Source organism: Phascolarctos cinereus, unplaced genomic scaffold (genome assembly GCF_003287225.1).
Source record: "Phascolarctos cinereus isolate Bilbo 61053 unplaced genomic scaffold, phaCin_HiC Scaffold_2;HRSCAF=192, whole genome shotgun sequence".
In the NCBI taxonomy this organism is placed as follows: Eukaryota; Metazoa; Chordata; class Mammalia; order Diprotodontia; family Phascolarctidae; genus Phascolarctos; species Phascolarctos cinereus.
In genome coordinates this window covers 326,743,557-326,763,097 of record NW_027555625.1, presented here as the reverse complement: position 1 = coordinate 326,763,097, position 19,541 = coordinate 326,743,557, and the positions used below count along the sequence as shown (strand labels likewise).

General features: G+C 41.5%; 1 protein-coding gene across 1 annotated transcript in view; it reads right to left on the bottom strand.

Annotated features, from left to right (window-relative positions):
* GGT7 (gamma-glutamyltransferase 7) overlaps nucleotides 1-18,032 on the bottom strand; it is a 39,119-nt gene extending 21,087 nt beyond the window's left edge. The window contains exons 1-2 of the mRNA XM_020998848.2: nucleotides 17,824-18,032; nucleotides 54-286 (exon numbers count right to left, since the gene is read on the bottom strand). Of these exons, the coding sequence (XP_020854507.1) occupies nucleotides 54-286; nucleotides 17,824-17,992 (402 nt within the window). The 5' untranslated portion in view covers nucleotides 17,993-18,032. The remainder of the gene's footprint in view (nucleotides 1-53; nucleotides 287-17,823) is intronic.
* Between the last annotated feature and the right edge of the window lie 1,509 nt (nucleotides 18,033-19,541).

Here is a 19,541-nt window from a genome sequence, read left to right as displayed (position 1 = left end):
TCCCCTTCAGACATCCCTGGATTTTCTCCCAATCTGCCCCTTCCCAGTCTCACCTGAGGATCCCCAAAGTAAATCTGCATGACAAGGGCCACTGTCACCCCAGTGGCAAAAGTGAGACAGGCTGTGACGATGACTGTGAGTCCATCTTGGCGGCAGGAACACTCTGCTGCAGCTGCAAAGGGATCCTTGCTGGTCTCCCTTAGAGGTGACCCATCCTGGCTGCCCATCTCCGAAGAGGAAGAGGGTAGTTGCTGTAGCCGGGCAGACTTCAGGAAAGAGTCAGGATCTATGGGACAGCCAATGGGGGAAGGGAAAGGAGGAAATATTAGAAGTCCTCATACCAACTGTTGACCCTTCCCCCCCAAAAAAAATCCCCTCCAGCCCCTGGGCTGGACTTGTTTACATCAAACAAGCAGCTTTGGGGTGATACTTCCACCTACCTCCTGGCAACTGCCTTTCCTGCTTCCTCCAGACTCTTTTCCTCCCCCAGCCCCTGTTCCCCCAGCTCTTTAATCCCTAACCTGTATCATCTTTCAGTCTTTTTCTGACGCACTCTGTTCTAAGATGGGTGGGGATCAGGATTGGCCCCTGGGCTAAGAAGTTCTACAGACCACCACCTCCTTCCTCCCTCTGGGAAGCGGAGTCTGGGTTCTCCCTCCCCTTCCCCAGCTCCAGTTATCAGCTGATAGAACTGTTTTGAGCTGAAAGGGAACAAGCATTTATTTAGCACCTACTGTGTGCCAGGCACCGTACTAAGCACTTTACAAATATTATCTCATTTGAGCCTTACACTGACCCTAGGAGGTGGTGCTATTACGACCCCCATTTTACAGTTAAAGAAACCGAGGCAGGCAGAGATAAAGGGACTTTGCCCAGGGTCACACAGCTAGTAAATGTCTGTGTGAGGCTGGAATCCAGGTCTTCTGACTCTAGGCCCATTGTTGTATCTACTGTGTCAACTAGCTGCCTCATTTTACAAATGAGGAAACTGAGGGTCAGAGAGAAATGATCAGCCCAAGGTTACACAAGTCCTTCTCCTCAATCCCTTGGCTCCCCCAGTCTCTGCCTGCCCAAACCCAACACAGGGAAAACTCCAATTTCCTAGAAGTGGCAGAAAAATGAAGGAAGGTAGCAAAGGGTAAGGCTGACAGGCCAGATACTGTTCTTCTCTATGACCACAGTTGACTTGGAAAAAGAAGATCCTTAGGGGGCAATGGTCATAGCCAGTAATTGGCAGGGAACAGAAAGGGAGGACCTTGAGAGTCTTCAAGGGCAAACCTCCAGCCCCACTCTGATCATTTTTTGTTTGTTTGGTTGGTTTTTTTTTTGACAGTGTATGTGGCATTCTGTACCCACAATCTTTTCTCATACTCTAAAGAAAGAAGATGTATGTCTGCATTTCCTTATCTATTCTAGAGCCAAAATTATATACAATAACTATAACAGTAGAAATTAAAAGAATACTAAAAAGAAGCCTAACTCTGTGTAATTTTAATGATCTTTGTTTTTGGGTTCTGTTTGTATTTCATTCTGTATCAGTTAATACAAATCTTCCAATGTTTCTATGAATTCCTCATAGTCCTTCTTTTTTACAGGGCAATAATATTTCATTACATTTATTTGCCATAATTTGTTCAGTCATTCATTCTCTCAGTTGTGAAGTACCTATTTTGTTTCCAGTTTTTGGCTGCCTCAATAATTGCTAAATATTGTGGCAAACTCTTCTGTTTATATCTTTTGACCCAGAGATCTTTCTGATGAACATATGCCTCAAGGAGAGCAAAGACAAAATTTCCACATATATAGAGTGTCCCAGAAATCTCAGCTATTAAAACAAAAGTCTTAGCTTGCATTAAGACTTTCGGGATCCTCTGCATGTAGAAACTTTCTGTCTTTGCCCTCCTTGAGGTATACACTTAACAGAAGATCTTTGGGTCAGAAGGTATAAGCACTTTAGTGACTTTTCTAACACGAATCCAAATGATTTTCTGGAATGACTGCACCAATTCACAAGGCCACCAATCATATATTATGTCTTGTACCTGTCTTTTTATAGACCTTTCAACATTGACTATTTCCATCTTTTGTTATCTTTGCTGATTTCTCCAGCCTTGTTTGTGCCCATCTCTGTCAAAGACAAGGCTGTCTTCACAACTTGAGTCTAGGGCTAAGGTCCCAAGATAGCCAGTCATAGGATCATTTAAATCTGGAAGGTGCCTTATTGTTCAATCATTTCAATTGTGTTTGACTCTTTGTGACCCCATTTGGGGTTTTCTTGACAGAGGTACAGGACTGGTTTGCCATTTACTTCTCCAGCTCTTTACAGATGAGGAAACTGAGGCAAACAAGGTTAAGTGATTTGCCCAGGGTCATACAGCTAGTAAGTATTTGAAGCCACACATCTGCTCTATAGAGATCATCTAGTTCTGGGGTGGGGAACCTGTGGTCTTGAGGCCACATGTATCTCTCTAGTTCCTTAAGTGTGGCCATTTGATTGAATCCAAACTTCACAGAACAAATCTCCTTCAACCCTATTTTACTAAGGAAGGAAACTGAGATGAAGGGAAGGAGGGATAGGGAGAGAGAATGAGAATGAATATGGCTTGCTCAATGTCACATGGGTAATTGGCAGAGCCAGCACTAAAATTTAGGCCCTCTGATTCTAAAACCAGACTTGGAGAATCTAGGAATTAGAAGGGATCTGAGAGATGTTCACAGTGGATCAATAAGCAAAGTGATTAGGGGCAGCTAGCTAGGTGGTAAAGTGTATAGAGCACTGACCCTAGAGTCTGAAGGATCTCAGTTCAAATCTGGCCTCAGACACTTACTACCTGTGTGACCCTGGGCAAGTTAATTGCCTCAAAAAAAAATTAGCAAAGGGGTTTTCCTCTGGGGAATGTCAATCTTCCCCCCTCCCCCATCTCTTTAAAAATGGAGGTGTTGGGGGCAGCTAAGTGGCACAGTGGACACAGCACCAGCCCTGGAGTCAGGAGGACCCGAGTTCAAATCTGGCCTCAGACACTTCCTAGTTGTGTGACCCTGGGCAAGCCACTTAACCCCCAACTGCCTTAAAAAAAATGGAGGTGTTGGGGTCAATGGAGATATCACTTTGTATCTTGGATTAAAAGATAAGCTTTGTTAATGAAAAGCATTGTTATTTATTGTTCAGTCATTTTTTAGTTGTATCTGACTCATTATGACCCCCTTATTGGGGTTTTCTTGGCAAAGATACTGGAGTGGTTTGCCATTCCCTTCTCCAGCTCATTTTACAGACGTCGAAACTGAGGCAAACAGGATTAAGTCTAGGGCACACAGCTAGTAAGTGTCTAAGGCTGGATTTGAACTCAGGAAGAGGAGGCTTCCTGTCTCCAGGCTTGGCACTCTATCTACTATACCATCCAGCTGCCCATTAAGCATGTTAAATTCTGTTTATATGTATTTTAGAAACAGAAGAAATATAAATTGGTATATCAAGCAGATAAACTAAATGGTTTTGCAATATTGTCAATGCTTATTACACATATTCTGCTACTGTTATGCTTACAATATCTGAATATTCAGTTTGGCCAGTAGGAGAATTCTACTCAGGAGATGGGGCCCATCATGACTGACTGGCTCTTGCCTCTGCAAGCATATTCCACAAGAGTAGCATGAATGGTATCAACAAAAGGATAAAAAAAATTTGAAATGACCCACTGCATACTGCCACAGCCTTTTGGAGGACTATAAGACTTCATCTCCCCAACAGCCTAGTAAAGACATTAGCCAGCAGTCACTGGCCCGTGTGGTACCTTGCCTTGAGACCTGATGGATCCAAAGCTTCCAGATTGAAGTAAACTGAAGCTCAGAGGAAGGTTTTACAGGAATCACAGCCAAAGAGCATTTGAGAAAGCATCAGCCCAATCTTACAGTATGCTTGCTGTACTGATAGCCTTCACACGGGTGATTTTTCTTTTTTTTTTTTTCTAGGCAATTGGGGTTAAATGACTTGCCCAGGGTCACACAGCTAGTAAGTGTCAAGTGTTTGGTCTGAGGCTGTATTTGAACTCAGGTCTTCCTGACTTCAGGGCTGCTGCTCTATCCACTGTGCCACCTAGCTGCCCCCCCCCACACGAGTGATTTGAAGGTAAGTTCATTTGCCATAATAACAGAACCTTGTTAATGAACTAAGACAATCTGAAAACAAGGAGGGCAGTTCTTGGAACAGAAAATAACCAGGGATATGGTATAAGACTAAGTCAGGTACAGCAGACAGTTTTAATCTCCCAGATCGGGGGTAGAAGCACCAGAGAATCCAGAGTCACAATTCATCCCTGTGATCCTATGAAATCAAGAAGTTGTTCCATGTTTGGGGACGAACTGGAATGGAAAGTTGTCACAGCAATAATAAGCTAAGAGAAATTCAGAGGGTGGGTATTATGGGGTGAGTTGGTGATTACTTCCCAATTTTAGCAAATACTAAGGAGAACCACAGGCATAGAAGTCAATTTTTCAAGAATCCTTGGAGGGATTGGGAAAATGGACTGAGACTCCTCCCAAAAAAGGCTCCGACTCTAAATTCAGGGAGCATATTTCTTTTTGCATAGGGAAGTTAACAAGCAGCTGAACATAGTGGTGTACACCTAAAATCCCAGTGTTTGGATGCTGAGGCTGGAGAATCTCCTGAGCTCCGGAGTTTCAAGCTGCAGTGGGCTGGAGCAGATGCTGAGCCCTGGGAGTGCCACAAACCTTAAACTGGTCTCCCAACCTAGAATATTAAAACTAATCCTGATTGACTGGGCAAAGTAAGAGTTGGAAGGGCTTGCGCTGCCCTCTAAAAATTGTAACGTAAAAACATTACCACCTTAGTGCCTTCCCAGTTGTGGAATTTTCCTGCAACATTAGTTTACCATTCTTTCCCTGACAGCAGCAGAAACCAGGTTGGAAGTATACTCCCCAGTATGGGATCCGAAGCTGGAGACTGTAATGGTCTTTATAGGAGAGCTGTACAGGAGGCCATAGTTGTCTAGGCTGTCTCTGCCTTTCCCAATATTACTTTGTATTTATTTGCATATACATAGTTTCTCCCCAGTAGAATGGAAGCTCTCTGATGGCAGGGGCTATTTTTGTTTTTAATCACTAGACTCTAGTGACTAGAGCCTAGTATGGTGCCTGGTATATAATAGGAATCAATGAGGGATATCCTGGGGAATCCATAGGATCATTCTTGATCCTATTACTGTGGAATAGAGTTCTGTAGGAGCTACTATGTCCAAGATTTTAATGCAATGATTTAATTACCCCTTTTCTTTAATATTCCAATTTAGACATTTGGGAATTAGTTTTGATTATCAGATTTAATTTGGCCAGTAAGAGAATCCTACTATACATACTTATTGTGGTATGCTCCTATGATATTGTATGTTAAGAATTAAGTTTGTTAAAATAGAGGCCAATATCTTAAATTTTGCAGAGTATTTAACATGATGGATAGGTGCCTACAATGCTGACCATTGTACCTGACTGGTATAGGCACTATGAACATCAACATGGCCAATCTAAATGGAATGACACCAATTGGGTTCCATTTTCTGCCACTGTTTGTATGTATGGGGGTCTGGAGCAGCTGCCAGGTCCTAAAAGACCTAATGAGTCATTTCCGATACTGGGATTTCCTTATGGCATTCGGGAAACAGTATTTGCAGTTGGGAGAGGTAATGAAAAAAAAACTTAATGAGCACTGAGCCAGGAAAATCTGAATTCAAGTCCTATCTTTGATACATATTGGCAAGTCCCTTAGCCTCTAAGACTATGTAAAATGCAGAGAAGGTTCTGACCTGCATTGGTAGAGAGAATTTTTCCATCTGGCAGTTCTCTATATCAATGTCCAGTTCCTTTCCCTATCCCCACGCCAACTAAGTGTTAAACACTATGCTAGGCACAAGGGATACAAAGAAAAAAAAACCAAAACCATAGATGGTTCTGAGAGGACCAGAGGCAAAAAAGCAGTTCTTCAGACAAAATGCTTGAGGAAAGACCTGGAGAGTTCTGAGAGGACTAGAGTGAAAGCAGCCTAATAGAGGCAAAAGTACTGACTGAAAGCTGCTGTGTATGACTGAATGCATACCAGTCACTTCTTGTGTAGACTAGGCAGGTAGGGATAGGAGAAGGACTGATGGCTCTCCACACGACCATTGCCTATGTCTCATAGGGAAGAAAAGAGAGAATATGAAGGATATCTGGGTCCACAACAATTCAGAGTGCTAAGTTTATATGTGTATATAATACTAAGGATTAATTGGTATTGCTATATTCATGTTATGTTTGATTATTTTACTTTCCAATGTTCTTAATGGTCCATAGTGATAGATGATTATAAGTAAGGGGTGGAATGTATAAGGTACATAAATTAGATGAGTGTACAATTAGCCCAGGGCTTTTCATATCCAGTCAGTTATTACTTTTGCTTATAAGATTTAAATAGTCAACTTGCCTAATGGAGCAACCTAATCAGAGGCAGCCGGGTGGTGCAATGGACAGACGATTGGACCTGGAGTCAGGAAAACCTAATAATAATAGTTAGCATTTATATAGAACCTACTGTGTGCCAGGTACTGTGCAAAATGCTTTACAAATACTATCTCATTTTATTCTTACAACCACCCTAGGAACTAGGTGCTATTATTATCCCCCTTTATAGATAAGGAAACTGAGGCAAACAGAGGTTAAATGACTTCCCCAGGATCACACAGCTAGTAAGTGTGTAAGGCTGGATTTGAATTCAGTTTTTCTAAACTTCAAGTCCTGTGCTCTAGCCACTGTGTTACCTAGCTGTACCAAGCTGTTGAGCCAGTGGTCATTGGCCTGTCTGATTCTACTCAAGCTGAAGGGCAGGGGCAGCTAGGTGGCGCAGCTTGGATAGAGCACCAGCCCTAGAGTCAGGAGAACCTGAGTTCAAATCCGACCTCAAAAACATAACACTCACTAGCTGTGTGACTCTAGGCAAGTCACTTAACCCCAATTGCCTCACTAAAAAATAACATATCAAGCTGATGGGCAAATGGAAGTTCAAGACTCCCCCTTGAGAAATGCCTGATAACTCATCCAGCCATAAGGAAGAGCACCCAACCTTACAAAGCCACATAAATGGTGTCCTTCCTATATTGATAACTTTCTAATAACATTTGAACAACACACATACATACACATGCACAAACATGCTTTGCTCTTTTTGATGTCAGTACTCCATTTAATGATAGATTATAAATCAGAGGCTCATATAATTAGTCAGAAGGAACTTCAGAAGTCACCATGTCCAATATATTGATTTTACAGATGAAGAAACTGAGTCCCACAAAGGTTAAGTGTCTTGCTCAAAGTCACTCAGGCAGTAAGTGGAGGGGCTAGATTTTGAATCTAGATCCTTATCCATGGCTTGCCCATCCTGGTTCTTCTCCATGGCCTCTCTTAATAATAACAACTGATACTTATATAGCACTTTGTTTGTAAAGGTCTTTATATATATTATTTCATCTTCTACAAGATTCCACCCAACATACTGGAGAACTTCTTCTAGATATTTTGACATTGTGTGGATACCACTGGAGTACAAGAGTTGACCCTCTGTCATCGCCTGGTTCTTGTGTGACTAGCCTATCTTTTTTTTTCTCTGTTTTTCTTTTTTTTTCCTATACAATTCTCTCATGATATCCTCTATATCACAATATACTCCTCGTGTCCATCATGTTCCTCTCTGTTGACCTTTGGATGACCCTCCACTTTAGTTCTTCAGAAACTGTGGCATCCTAGACTCAGTCATACAGCATCATGAGAAAAATATTGCTGTTAAAAAGATTGGCCATCGTCTCAGAGAGAAGCTTCACATACTTAAAAACACTGTCATCTCCCAAAGGCAATACAGCCCATTTTCCTCCTCTTGTCCCACTCGGAGCTCATTTTGTTGTCCACACATGGCATCTATATATAATATTGTGAACTGATGAATCACCTTTATGGACTGTCCATCTAAATGTATATTATAATTTAGACAATGAGCACTTATCATTAACTTGGCTTTTTCTGTGTGGATAATTAAGTTGAACTCTTTGGCATGACTATGGAATTCATTTAGGAAGCTGTGCAATGTTCCAGGCTTTGATGCAAGCAGAAAATGTCACCTTCACACAGGAGCATCTAAGGGACCTCACTATCCATGGGGCATCCATTTTCCATTTAGACTTTGTGCTGACCATACTCCATGATTCTGGCAAACACCTTTGGTGCACAAACACCTCCCTGTTTTAGGCCTCTTTTGATGTTAATAATTAGGTCATATAGCAAAGTCATTCGTGTTAAATCATTCAAGCATGTGTATATATGGCTATGTTTTCAAGTCCCTCATAAATGTTTTGGGGATTTGAAGGCGAGACTGATGGTTGCTTTCGATAGCAGAAATCTAAGTTAACAAATCAAGACAACTGAGATTTTAGAAGCTTCAAGCTTCTTTAAACCAGTATATGTAGCCTATACCAGAAGCTGTGATGGAAAATCACAAGGGGCTTGGAGAAGTCAATGAGACTTCTATATCTCATTTTTTGTCTCAATGTATCTTTCTCAAAGAGTGTGTGTTCAAGATACATAGCCATAGAATGTTTAGGTTAAACAGATGCAACTTTGCACCAGGGAGCAAATTAGGAGTATTAAAAACTGAGGAATTTCCCAAATGCAATCCATCCTACTCTCTTCCTCCTATCTAGGCAAATCCATTTTCCATTTACAGTGCCTCTTCCAGATAGTTTAATGGATCTACCTGTCACAATCTGGACAACAAGAATTTTTCATCCATGTAGTTTTTCCTGTATGGATTTTTAGTATGATCACTTTTGAAACATCAGAAATCTCATTAAGGAGGCCTTGTGATGTTCTATAACTTGATGTAATCAGCCCATTATCATCTGCAAAAAAGGAACATCTATGGGACCTCACCGTCTATAAAGAAATCTTCCATTTGAATTTTGCACAAAATATCCTCTATATCAGTGGCAAACAACTTTGATAAGCATGAATTTAGGTATTACTTTATATCAATCAGGAGGGAGATTGGATATTGTTATCTCTGTGTTTGTATTTAACAAAGTATCATGCATGATACATATGGGAAGTAAAATGGATAACTTTTATTACATGAAATTAAAAAGTTTTTGCATATACAAAACCAATGCAACCAAAATTAGAAGGAAAGCAAGAAACTTTATAGCAAATTTCTCTGATGAAGTACTCATTTCTCAAAAAAATAGAGAGCCAAGTCAAATTTATAAAAATAAGAGCCATTTCCCAATTGATAAATTGTCAAATGATATGAATAGGCAGTTTTCAGAAGAAACCGAAACCATTTATAGTCATATGAAAAAATGCTCTAAAACACTATTGATTTGACAAATGTAAATTAAAACAACTCTGAGGTACCATCTCATACCTATCAGATTGGTTAACATGACAGAAAAGGAAAAGGACAAATGCTGGAGGGGATATGGAGAAATAGAGACACTAATGTACTGCTGGTGGAGTTGTGAACCATTCCAAAGAACAATTTGGAACTGTGCCCAAAGGACTATAAAATTGTGCATACCCTTTGACCCAACAATAACACTACTAGGTCAGTATTCCAAAGACATAAAAGAAAAGGGAAAAGGACCTATTTGTACAAAAATATTTATAGCAGGTCTTTTTGTGGTGGCAAAGAACTGGAAATTGAGGGGATACCCATCAACGGGGGAATGGCTGAACAAGTGGTGGTAAATGGTTGTGATGGAATACTATTATGCTCCAGGAAATCAAGAGCAAGGTGGCTTCAGAAAAAAAAAAACCTGGAAAGACTTATATGAACTGATACAAAGTGAAAGGAGCAGAGCCAGAAGAACACTGTACAAAGTAATAGTAATATTGTACAATGATCAACTGTGAATGACAGATACTTTGATCAAGACAATGATCCAATACAATTCCAAAGGACCCATGATGAAAAATGCTATTGAGAGAGACAGAGAGAGAAAGAATGAACTGAAATTCTGAGTGCCGATTGAAGCATACTTTTTCAGTTTATTTTTCTTGCTTTTTTGCATTTTTTTGCAACATGAGTAACATGGAAATGTTTTGCATAGCTTCACAAGTATAATTGATATCATATTGCTTGCCTTCTCAACGGGTGGGGTGGGAGCAGGAGGGAGGGAGAGAATTTGGAGCTCAAAACTTTTTTTAAATGAATTTTAAAAACAAAAAATTATAATTGAGAAATATTTAACAAAATAAATAAAAACATGATTTAAAAATAAAAACAAAGCATCATGTATGATCCTAACATATGTATGAGAGAAAGGATTGGAAACAAACTAGATGCCTATCAATTGGAGAGTGGATGATAAAAATGGGATATGTAAATGTAATAGAGCAAAGAAATGGAAAGTAATAGGGAGCCTATCAACTGGGGAATGGACCGAACAAATTTTAGTATATAAATGTGATGGAATGCTTTTGTGCCATGAGAAATGAGGGTTGGCTTCAGAGAAACCTGTGAAGACTTGTATAAACTAATGCAGAGTGAAGTGCTTAGAAGTAGAACAGTTTATCCAATAATGATATTGTACAGACAAACTTTTAAAAATTTAAAAACTCTGACCAATGCCATGATCACCCATGATTCTAAAAGACTGATGATGAACCATTCTCCCAACTTTCTGACAGAGAAATGACAGATTCATAATGCAGAATTAGACACACATTTCTGAACATGAACAATGTTGGAATTTGTTTTAACTAACTACATATGTTATAAGAGGTTTTGTTTTTCATTTTTTTCTTTTAAGTTGGATGGAAGATAGGAAGGAAAGAAAGTAAATGCTTATTAATTTAAAAATAAAATAAACCAAATATAATCAAGTATTATTGCTCCATAAGAAATAACAAATATCTCACTAGCAGTTTGACCCTGGGCAAGTCATTTAACCCTGATTGCCTCACCAAAGAAAAAGCAAAAAAAAAAAACCCAAATATTAAGAATTCAGAGAATCTTGGGAATATTCAAATGAACTGATGCAGAGTGAAATAAGCAGAACCAAGAGAACAAATTACATGATGATGACAATGTGAAGGAAAACCACTCTCAAAGATTTTAGAATGCTAATCAATGCATGACCAATGGCTTCAGAAGTCTGATGAAGCGGGCCTCCCACCTCTTGGAAGAGAGGTGATGGATGAGAATAAGGCACACGTTTTCAGACACAGCCAAAAATGTTGATTTGTTTTCTTGAAGTACATTTATTTGTCAGAAGGGAAGACTTCTTTTGGAGTAGGTGGATGAAGTGAGTTGGTGGGAAATGAAAGAGATGAAAAAAAAAATAAGAAGAGAGCATATGCTGGAGAGACTCCTTACTGGAAGAAAGGCTTTAAGGTTCTCTTAATGAGTCAAATCTTTTTTTGTAAACAACAAACAATACCACTGCATGGTAACTTATATTTTCTCCATTTTTCAGTCAAATGTGTAATTATAAAAATGTGGTCTGATGTAGAGAGTCCTTTGGAAAAAGCATGCCCCTTCCCTTCTGCTATTTCCACCAAGAATATCTTTGATACGTATGTATATCATTCTAAAGATTTTTTAAAGATGGCAAAGTAAGCATATGTGTTTGTTGTTTATGTACTCTCAATAGCCTTTTTTATGTATTAATATTACACATGAAGTAATGAGGTGGTGCAGTGGATAGAGTGCCAGGAAGATCTAAATTCAAATCTAAACTCAGACACTAACTGTATTACCCTGGACAAGTAATTTAACTTCTGTTTCCATCAGTTCCCTCATCTATAAAATGAGGATTATAATAGCACCTACTTCCCAGTGTTGTGAGGTTCAAATGAGATAATAATTATAAAGTGCTTAGCAAAGTGCCTGGCACATAGTAAGCACTATAAAAATGTTAGCTATTTTTATTATTATAATGCGTTTATTTTTTATTGCTGTTGTTGAAACTAGGTCTCATCGTGTTATTTAGACTAGAAAGGCAGTGGCCAGTCGGACAAATCCAACACAAGAGCTTTGAACTGCTCCCTTTCTGACCTGGGTAGGTCTGCCTCTCTGTAGGCATCCTGGTGACTCCAGACTCCTGGGGGCTCACCATATTGGTGCTGGTCTTAGTGCAGACACCTAATCAGCTTAGCCCTACTACAGCTCAAAACTCCTGAACTCAAGCAATCTCCCAGCCTCGGCTTCCCTAGTAGAAGGGATTCTAGGTATATGCTACTACACATGGCTCTACATTATTATTTTTTCCATTCTTTTAGTATCTTTGAGATATCTTGTTAAGGGATCCCTTCATGTTTTGTTGCCAGCAGTATAGCCTTCCTTAGTGTGTACATGGTCTGGTCTGATTACTCTTGCCAAGTTCATTTTCCTAACAGGCATTTCTGCTTCTCGGTATCGTAGTTCAGGGACAGAGGCATTAGAGTCCAAATGTAGCTGTTCCTTTGACGTTGATGATGAAAATAGATCAGTACAGAAATGTGGACAAATTTATCCCATTTTCCATCTATTTGTTTCATCCTTGAATGTTTTTAGGATATGGGGCTCATTTGAGTTCTGTGCCAATCTTTTTATGGGAGGACAAAATTTTAGAAATCATAATAGCTTACACTTAGATGGCGTTTTGCAGCTTACAAAGTGCTTTAGATCTGTTTTCTCCTTCAAGCCTCACAACAATCCTGTGACAGAGCTGCTCCATATATTCTTATGCCCATCTTAGAGATGAGGAAATTGACACTCAGAGAAGGGACGTTCAAAGCACAGCCAAGGTGGAAACCCAGACATCCCTATTCAAATGTCTTTACCCTGTACCACACGGAAAAAGTGTATGGTGTAGTGGGGATAACCCTAGGTCAACAGTCTAGGTTCAGATACTAAATCATTACGTGACCTTGAGCAAGTTCCTTCTCTCAGGACCTCAGTTTCCTCTTTTATAAAATGATGAGTCTATAGATCCAAAATGAATCACAGGAGGGAAGAGAAGTTATGGAGGGAAAATCTGGTGGGCTCTCAGTTTACCTTCTGTGTGGACAAAGTTTGTGATGGTTTCTCAGGGTAAGCATATCACAAATCTGTGTGAATTTCCTCACAGAACTGTGTGGAGAAGAAAAAGCAGGGAAAATGGAAGAGAGTTTTCTTCTTGGAAGTAAGCAAGCAGCTAAAAGTATTTCCTGTTATTAAGAGAGTGACATCTTGATGGAAGCTGCCTAAAAGAGGACTTTTGGTGGAAAATTGTCCTGAAGCCCCTAAATGGGCCAGAGCCATGAACCAGCCCAACGGAGTTTCTACCTTCAAATGTGGGGATGCAGAATAAATTAATAAAATCTAAATCATATTTGTACAGGTATAACCTATATCAGATTGCTTGCTGTCTTGGGCAGTGGGGAGGGAAGGGAGAAAAATTTGGTACTCAAAATCTTATAAAAATGAATGTTGAAAATTATCTTTACATGTAGTTGAAAAAATACTATTAAGTAAAAAAATCTACATGCTATTGGGAGCAGACTAGGCTTATTGAGCTGTGATTGAGAACAGTTAAGGGTTATTTAAAGGTACCTCTTTCAATCTTGTTCTAAATTGTAAACCATCTTGAAAATACAATTATTGTATACAACATCAGATTTTTTGTGTTTATTGATTTTGCTGATGTTTTCTCTTCTTCTTTTTAAAAAAAATCTTTGTTAGAAGGGGTGACTCTCTGGGAGAGACATGGGGGGAAATCTAGGTGATGTCAAAACAAAAGATATCCATGAAATCTATTCTAAAGAAAATGGAATAATTAATGGTTAGTAAATGGCATCCTTAGCTGCTTTAGTAGAGGCTTCCTTTTCATAATGTAATAAGACATATACCATTGTTTAGTATCCATAGCTATTCAGGCACTTGAGTTCAACAAAGATTTTCTACTTGTACCTCCTTCTATCTACTGTGTCATCTTTCAGACTGTCATTACTGTGCTGTTTACCTTTAGTGGCTTGGTAAAATCACTCCTTTAAATCTGTCAGTGGAAGAAGTCAATGTTTCCATGTCTGGGTCAATATGGACAGGGTACAGTGCATCTCTGATAGCCTTCAAAACTCTGCTTAAAATTACCCTCCTCCTACCCTATCAGGGTGCCCATCTGGCACTGGCACTGCATCCACTCAAGATATGGATGGGTATATGGCACGATATCAGACTCTCATTCATTCACTGGGTAAGCATTCACTAGTCACCAGTAGAGAGGACAAGGCTATGTACAAAGTCCTATAGGATTACAGAAGTACAGAGCCCAATTCCTGCCCTGAAAGCCTTTATAACCTCATCCTCCTTAATGCTTTTCTGAAATTGTTCTGAACATTTCTCTTCCACTCCAGAGCTAGGACATTTTGACTAGGATGCCCTCAAAGGCAGGAAGTATTTCTTTCCCCTTGGACTCAGGACTCCTTGAGGGCAGGGCCATTCCTTTCCTTTAGAAAAAAGGGGAACCCCTAAAGAGGGGACCATATCTTCTCCTAGCCTCAGAGGGTATTGCCCTGGCCACTGGGGAACAAAGCCTGAGAACCAGGGATCTAATAACCAAGGAAACAGGTTCTGACCTATAGTCATACTGAGAAACCCTGAGTAGATTCCTCAGTGCCTAGAGTTGACACCCAATTAGAGTTTTTTACATTAGGCCATCTATGCTTCACTAATTCCTGGCCAGGAGACTTACACTTGTTGGCCATCATGCAAAATACACGCACTACAACTTGGGTCTCCATTCTGCATTAGAATTTGTTTAGAGCCATTTTTACAAGTATTTGGAGGGGTTTGGGGCTTGGGTCTCCATCCTGAAGCTCCTCTAAAGACTTGGGAACCAAGGGGACCATTCTGCTTAAAGATACTAGAGCACCTTAGGGAAACCAGATGTCCAATATTCAGGACGAGAGGTCAGCAGTTGGTGCTGAATTTCTTCCTCTGTCCTTTGGCACCACCCACATGGCTGCTTGGCTCTGAAAACCTCCTTCCTTCCTCATTCATAGGATCAGAGATTCTCAGAGTTAGATGGGACCTCAGAGGTTGCCTAGTCCAATGCTTTCCTGAAAAATAATTTTCTCTACATCATTAGCAACTGGTGCTCCCAGGACAGCCCATTCATTGAACAGCTCTGTTAGAATGTTCTTCCTTTATATCAAACCTTAAATCTGCTTCTCTGCAGTTTTCAACTGTTGTGCTCCTAGTTTTGCCTTCTGAGGTCAAGAAGAACAGGTCTGATCCCACTTTCACATGATAGCCCTTCAAATACTTGAAGACAGTTATCATGTCTCTCTTCCCACCCACCAAAGTTTTCTTTCCTCCAGGATAAACATTCCCAATTCCTTCAACAGATTTTCATATGTCCTGGTATTGAAGTCTTTCACCCATTCTAGCTGCCCTCTTGTGGATGGTCTCTAGTTTATGAATGCCCTTAAAATACAACACCCAGAACTAACCACAATCCCCTAGATGTGGTCTGACTAGGTTAGGAGACATCTTCCTAGGCCTGGTGGGCACTCCGCCTCTCTTAATGCAGCTTAAAATGACATTATCTGTTTGGACCACAATATCGCAATGAACTTGCAACCCATTCAAATCCCTGAAACTTTCAGGCACTGTGTTGCCACTTGAAGTTTTCCTCTAATCCAACACATTCAGTGGGTAAGACTACTGGGAAGAAGGTCTGAGTCTGGAGACTCAGGCACTGACTCCTAACCTCCTAGCCCTTTGCAGGGCTAGCACCCCAACCTCCTTCCTACAAGCCATAAGAGGCAGGGTGGTGGGATGAGATTTGGTTCTGAAAGCAATACTAACATCTACTGGTAGGAAAGGTGTAGACTGAGGGGGGCCATCTAACCTAAGTCTCTTGCCTAAGGAGATAAATATAGATCTGAGAGAACTTTTGGACTTGGGAAAGGGAGCAGGAGCAAAGAAGGTCTGGAGGTGGTGACTCAAGGGGCAGAGACGGGAATACAGGAAGCTGGAGAGTCAGGACCCTAGGGACCAGAGGTGTTGTGGGAGAGGATATAAAAAAACTGGGCAGTGAAGGACTGGAACTGGAGAGGCTCAGAGGGTCTTGGGTCAGAAAGGCTGAGGTAGAAGGAGCTGGCCAATCAGTGACAAAGTGGACTAGATATCTAGGGACTCAAGGGGTTTGGGATTAGAAGGCTGAGGTCAGAAGCCTGAACTTGGTGACCGAGACAAAGAGGTTTGGGATGGAGAGGATGGGACGGAGGTAGCTGGGATGGCAAAGTTGATGCTTGAAAAGCCAGTACTGGGAAGGTTGAGACAGATCAGGCCAGAGATTCAGGGTTACACAGAGGGCTGGGGATGATGGGCACTGGGGACTAGAAAGCTGAAACTGGGAAGGTTGAAACAGAGAGAACTTGAATTGGGAGGTTAAGACAGAGGAGGGTGGGATGCAGAAGTTTGTGTTTGAAGGGCAGGAATTGGAAAAGCTAAGACAGTAGATGAGGGAATGAGGGATGCAAAGGTCTGGAGCTAGGGGCAAGGATAAAGACAGCTAAGAATGAAGAAACAGGAGAGCGGGAGGGCCCAGTGAGGCTTACTGGGTCAAGATGGGAAGAACATTTGGGTGTCTGGTAGTGCAAGTGGGTCCCAAAGGTAAGGCCTACTACTGGAAGGATGCCTCACAGACAGGAAGTGATGCTCTTGATTAAGGGGTAATAGGAAATGGGGGAAGGATGGAGAGACAGCTGAGCCATATGGAAAGGTGGAGGAGACCAGAGAGAGGGCTACCATGACAGCAGATGCCCTTCCTCTCTTCCCAGATCTCCCCAATTCTTTGAGATCCTCTCTGTGCTTTCCCTGCCCTCTACCCCCTTAAGTTTTGTGGGAATAGAAGAATCCTGTCTGGTGATCAGTCTTGTGTTGAGTGAGCAGGAGAGTTCAGGGACCTGCTTTCTCCTGAACCCCAAAACAGGCACTAGATAATGGAATGACAATGGCAACCCATTAGAAAACTATGTTGATTTCATTCAAAATAATTATCTGATGAAAAAATATGGGAGACAGTTTGGGGGAGAGGGTGCTAGGCTGCCCATGGAATACTGAGGAATCCAGAGAGGAAAGAACACTCCAAGGACCTTGAGAGGTCATTGAATGCATCCCCCTGTTTTCCAGTAAGCCACTGGAGACCTATGAGAACCCAATCAATTTCCCCTTCCCTTCAAGGTACCCTATTCTATTTCCCCCCATCTCCACTCACAACCTGCTGTCAAATTTTCCCAGACCTAATTTTCCCAGCCCTTATTTTCTCCTGCTACAGTTCTGGTCCCTTCCTTCCTTCCCCTGCTCTGCTCTGTCCTGGGGTAAGATAAAAATCTGGGCACTCTCCTTAGCTTATCTCTGACGGTAGAAACATACTTCTCCCCTTGCACTCCCCCCTCCAACATTGCAATTCTCTGCTCTTGGATACATAATAGAAGTGTGGAGGCAGGGGGATGGGAGGAGATGTGGGGAGGAGGAGGGGAAGGGAGATGGGAGGGTTGGATCAGAGGGAGACAGGGAGGGGATGCGGATAGGGATGGAGGGGCAGATCGAGGATAGGTATGGAAGCAGAGAGGATGAAGGAGAAGCCGAGAGGAAGGGACACAGAGGTACAAGACGGAGAGAGAGGGTTAGGGGAGAGCGAATGGTGGGAGGATGGATGGAACCAGGGAAGGGATGCAGAGATGGGCCCGCGGTGCTGCAGTCGGTCCAGGTCAGCCGCGGTGGGTCGTGGTCAGTCCTGGCTCCGCGGGGCCCTCCCTCACCTGTGTCTGGGTCCCCCAAGAACGCGTCCTCGTCCTTGCGGCAGCGCAGAGGGACGGCAGGAGCTGGCTCGTCCTCCGGCAGCCGCGGGAAGCTCGTGATGCTCATGTAGTCCACCGGCGAGTACGCGCCCAAGGCGCTCTCCTGGCTCGCCTCCTTCTCCGCCGCCATCCTCACCCTAATCTGCCCCAGCAGCGCAGCGGCGGAAGTGACTGCGGGGTCTGGGAGAAGGGGTGGGGGATGGGGAGCACAGAGGGGGGCGGGGCTTGTGGTCTGGGGGCGGGGTCTTGGGCCCTAAGTTGGTTGTACTAGGTTAGGTGCCCCCACTTAAGTGGGGCTGTGTCCCAGGTTGACCCTAATTCTGAGTGGCTGTCATGTTCTAGGAAGAGTCATGGAGTTGGAGGAGGAAGGACAGTGTAGAGGAAGAGATGGAAGAGGCAACCAATGACTCTCAGGAGGGTCTCTGATCCCGGGAGGCACCCAGGCTTCTTTCTCCATCAGTTCCTCCCAGTTATGTCCAATACCCACTCTTCTTTCATCTCTGTTTCTCACTCATTGGAAGCCCATTATAATTGGCATCCCATTCATGTCTTCCTCCCTATCCCCTTCAGATCTCCATTCTCATCTTTATCCCTAGGCCCAAGCCCAAACCTATCTCCATAACTCTTTTCTTATCCTCCATCTCCATCCCCATACCCCTCTCTTTATATCCGTCTCTACCTCCACTTGCCATCCCCATCCCCATCCTTCTTTCTATCCTGCATCTCAATCCCGTCCTGGATCATAGACTTAGAGGTGGAAGAGATCTTAGAAACCATCTTCTGCAACTCACACATTTTATAGATGAGGAAACTAGGGCACAGAAAGATTAATTAGCTTGCCCAAAGTCATAAATGTAGTAAGCAGAAGAGACAGCATTTAAACCTAGGTCTTCTGACTCATTATTCAGTGCTCTTCTCATTACACAATGCTTCCAGCCTTCCTTCATCCCTATCTTCATTTTAATCTGCAATTGCATCCCCATCCTAATTCCCATCCCCATTCTTGGCATAACATCTAAATTAATAAAGGAAAAATTAACTGAATTTTTAAAAAATAAAGTAACACAATAATAGTAGGAGACTTTAATCTTCTTCTTCCAGAGTTGGACAAATCTAACAGAAAGCTAAACAAAATGGAAAAATATAGCATTGAACCAAGTGTTGGGGAATTTAGAACTAACAAAAGATGGCATATTCTAAATAGGATCACTAGATAGTATATACTTACTACATTATATTAGATTAGATTAGATTAGTGCTATGACATTTTAAAAAATAGACCATTTATTGGGGAGCAAAAAAAATTTCAAATGTAAAAAAAAAACCAGAAATACTAAACACATCCTTTATAGAGTATAATGAAATTTAAATAGTATTCAATTTAGGGAACACAAACAAAAGATGCAACCTAAACGTAGACTTACAAATGAAATCCTGACCTAAGTGATCAAAGAACAAATCAGAGAAATAATTAATAATGCAAAAGAAAAAAACAGTGAGAAAACATACCTAATTTCCAGGATATAGCTAAAATAAAAATTTATATCCCTTTAAATATACATTCTCACTACAACACACTTGAAAAGTGGTCATCCAGCCTTTACTTGAAGACTACCTGTGGAGGAGAACTCATTATCTCTCAAGGCAGCTCATTCCACTTTTGGATAGCTCTCATAGCT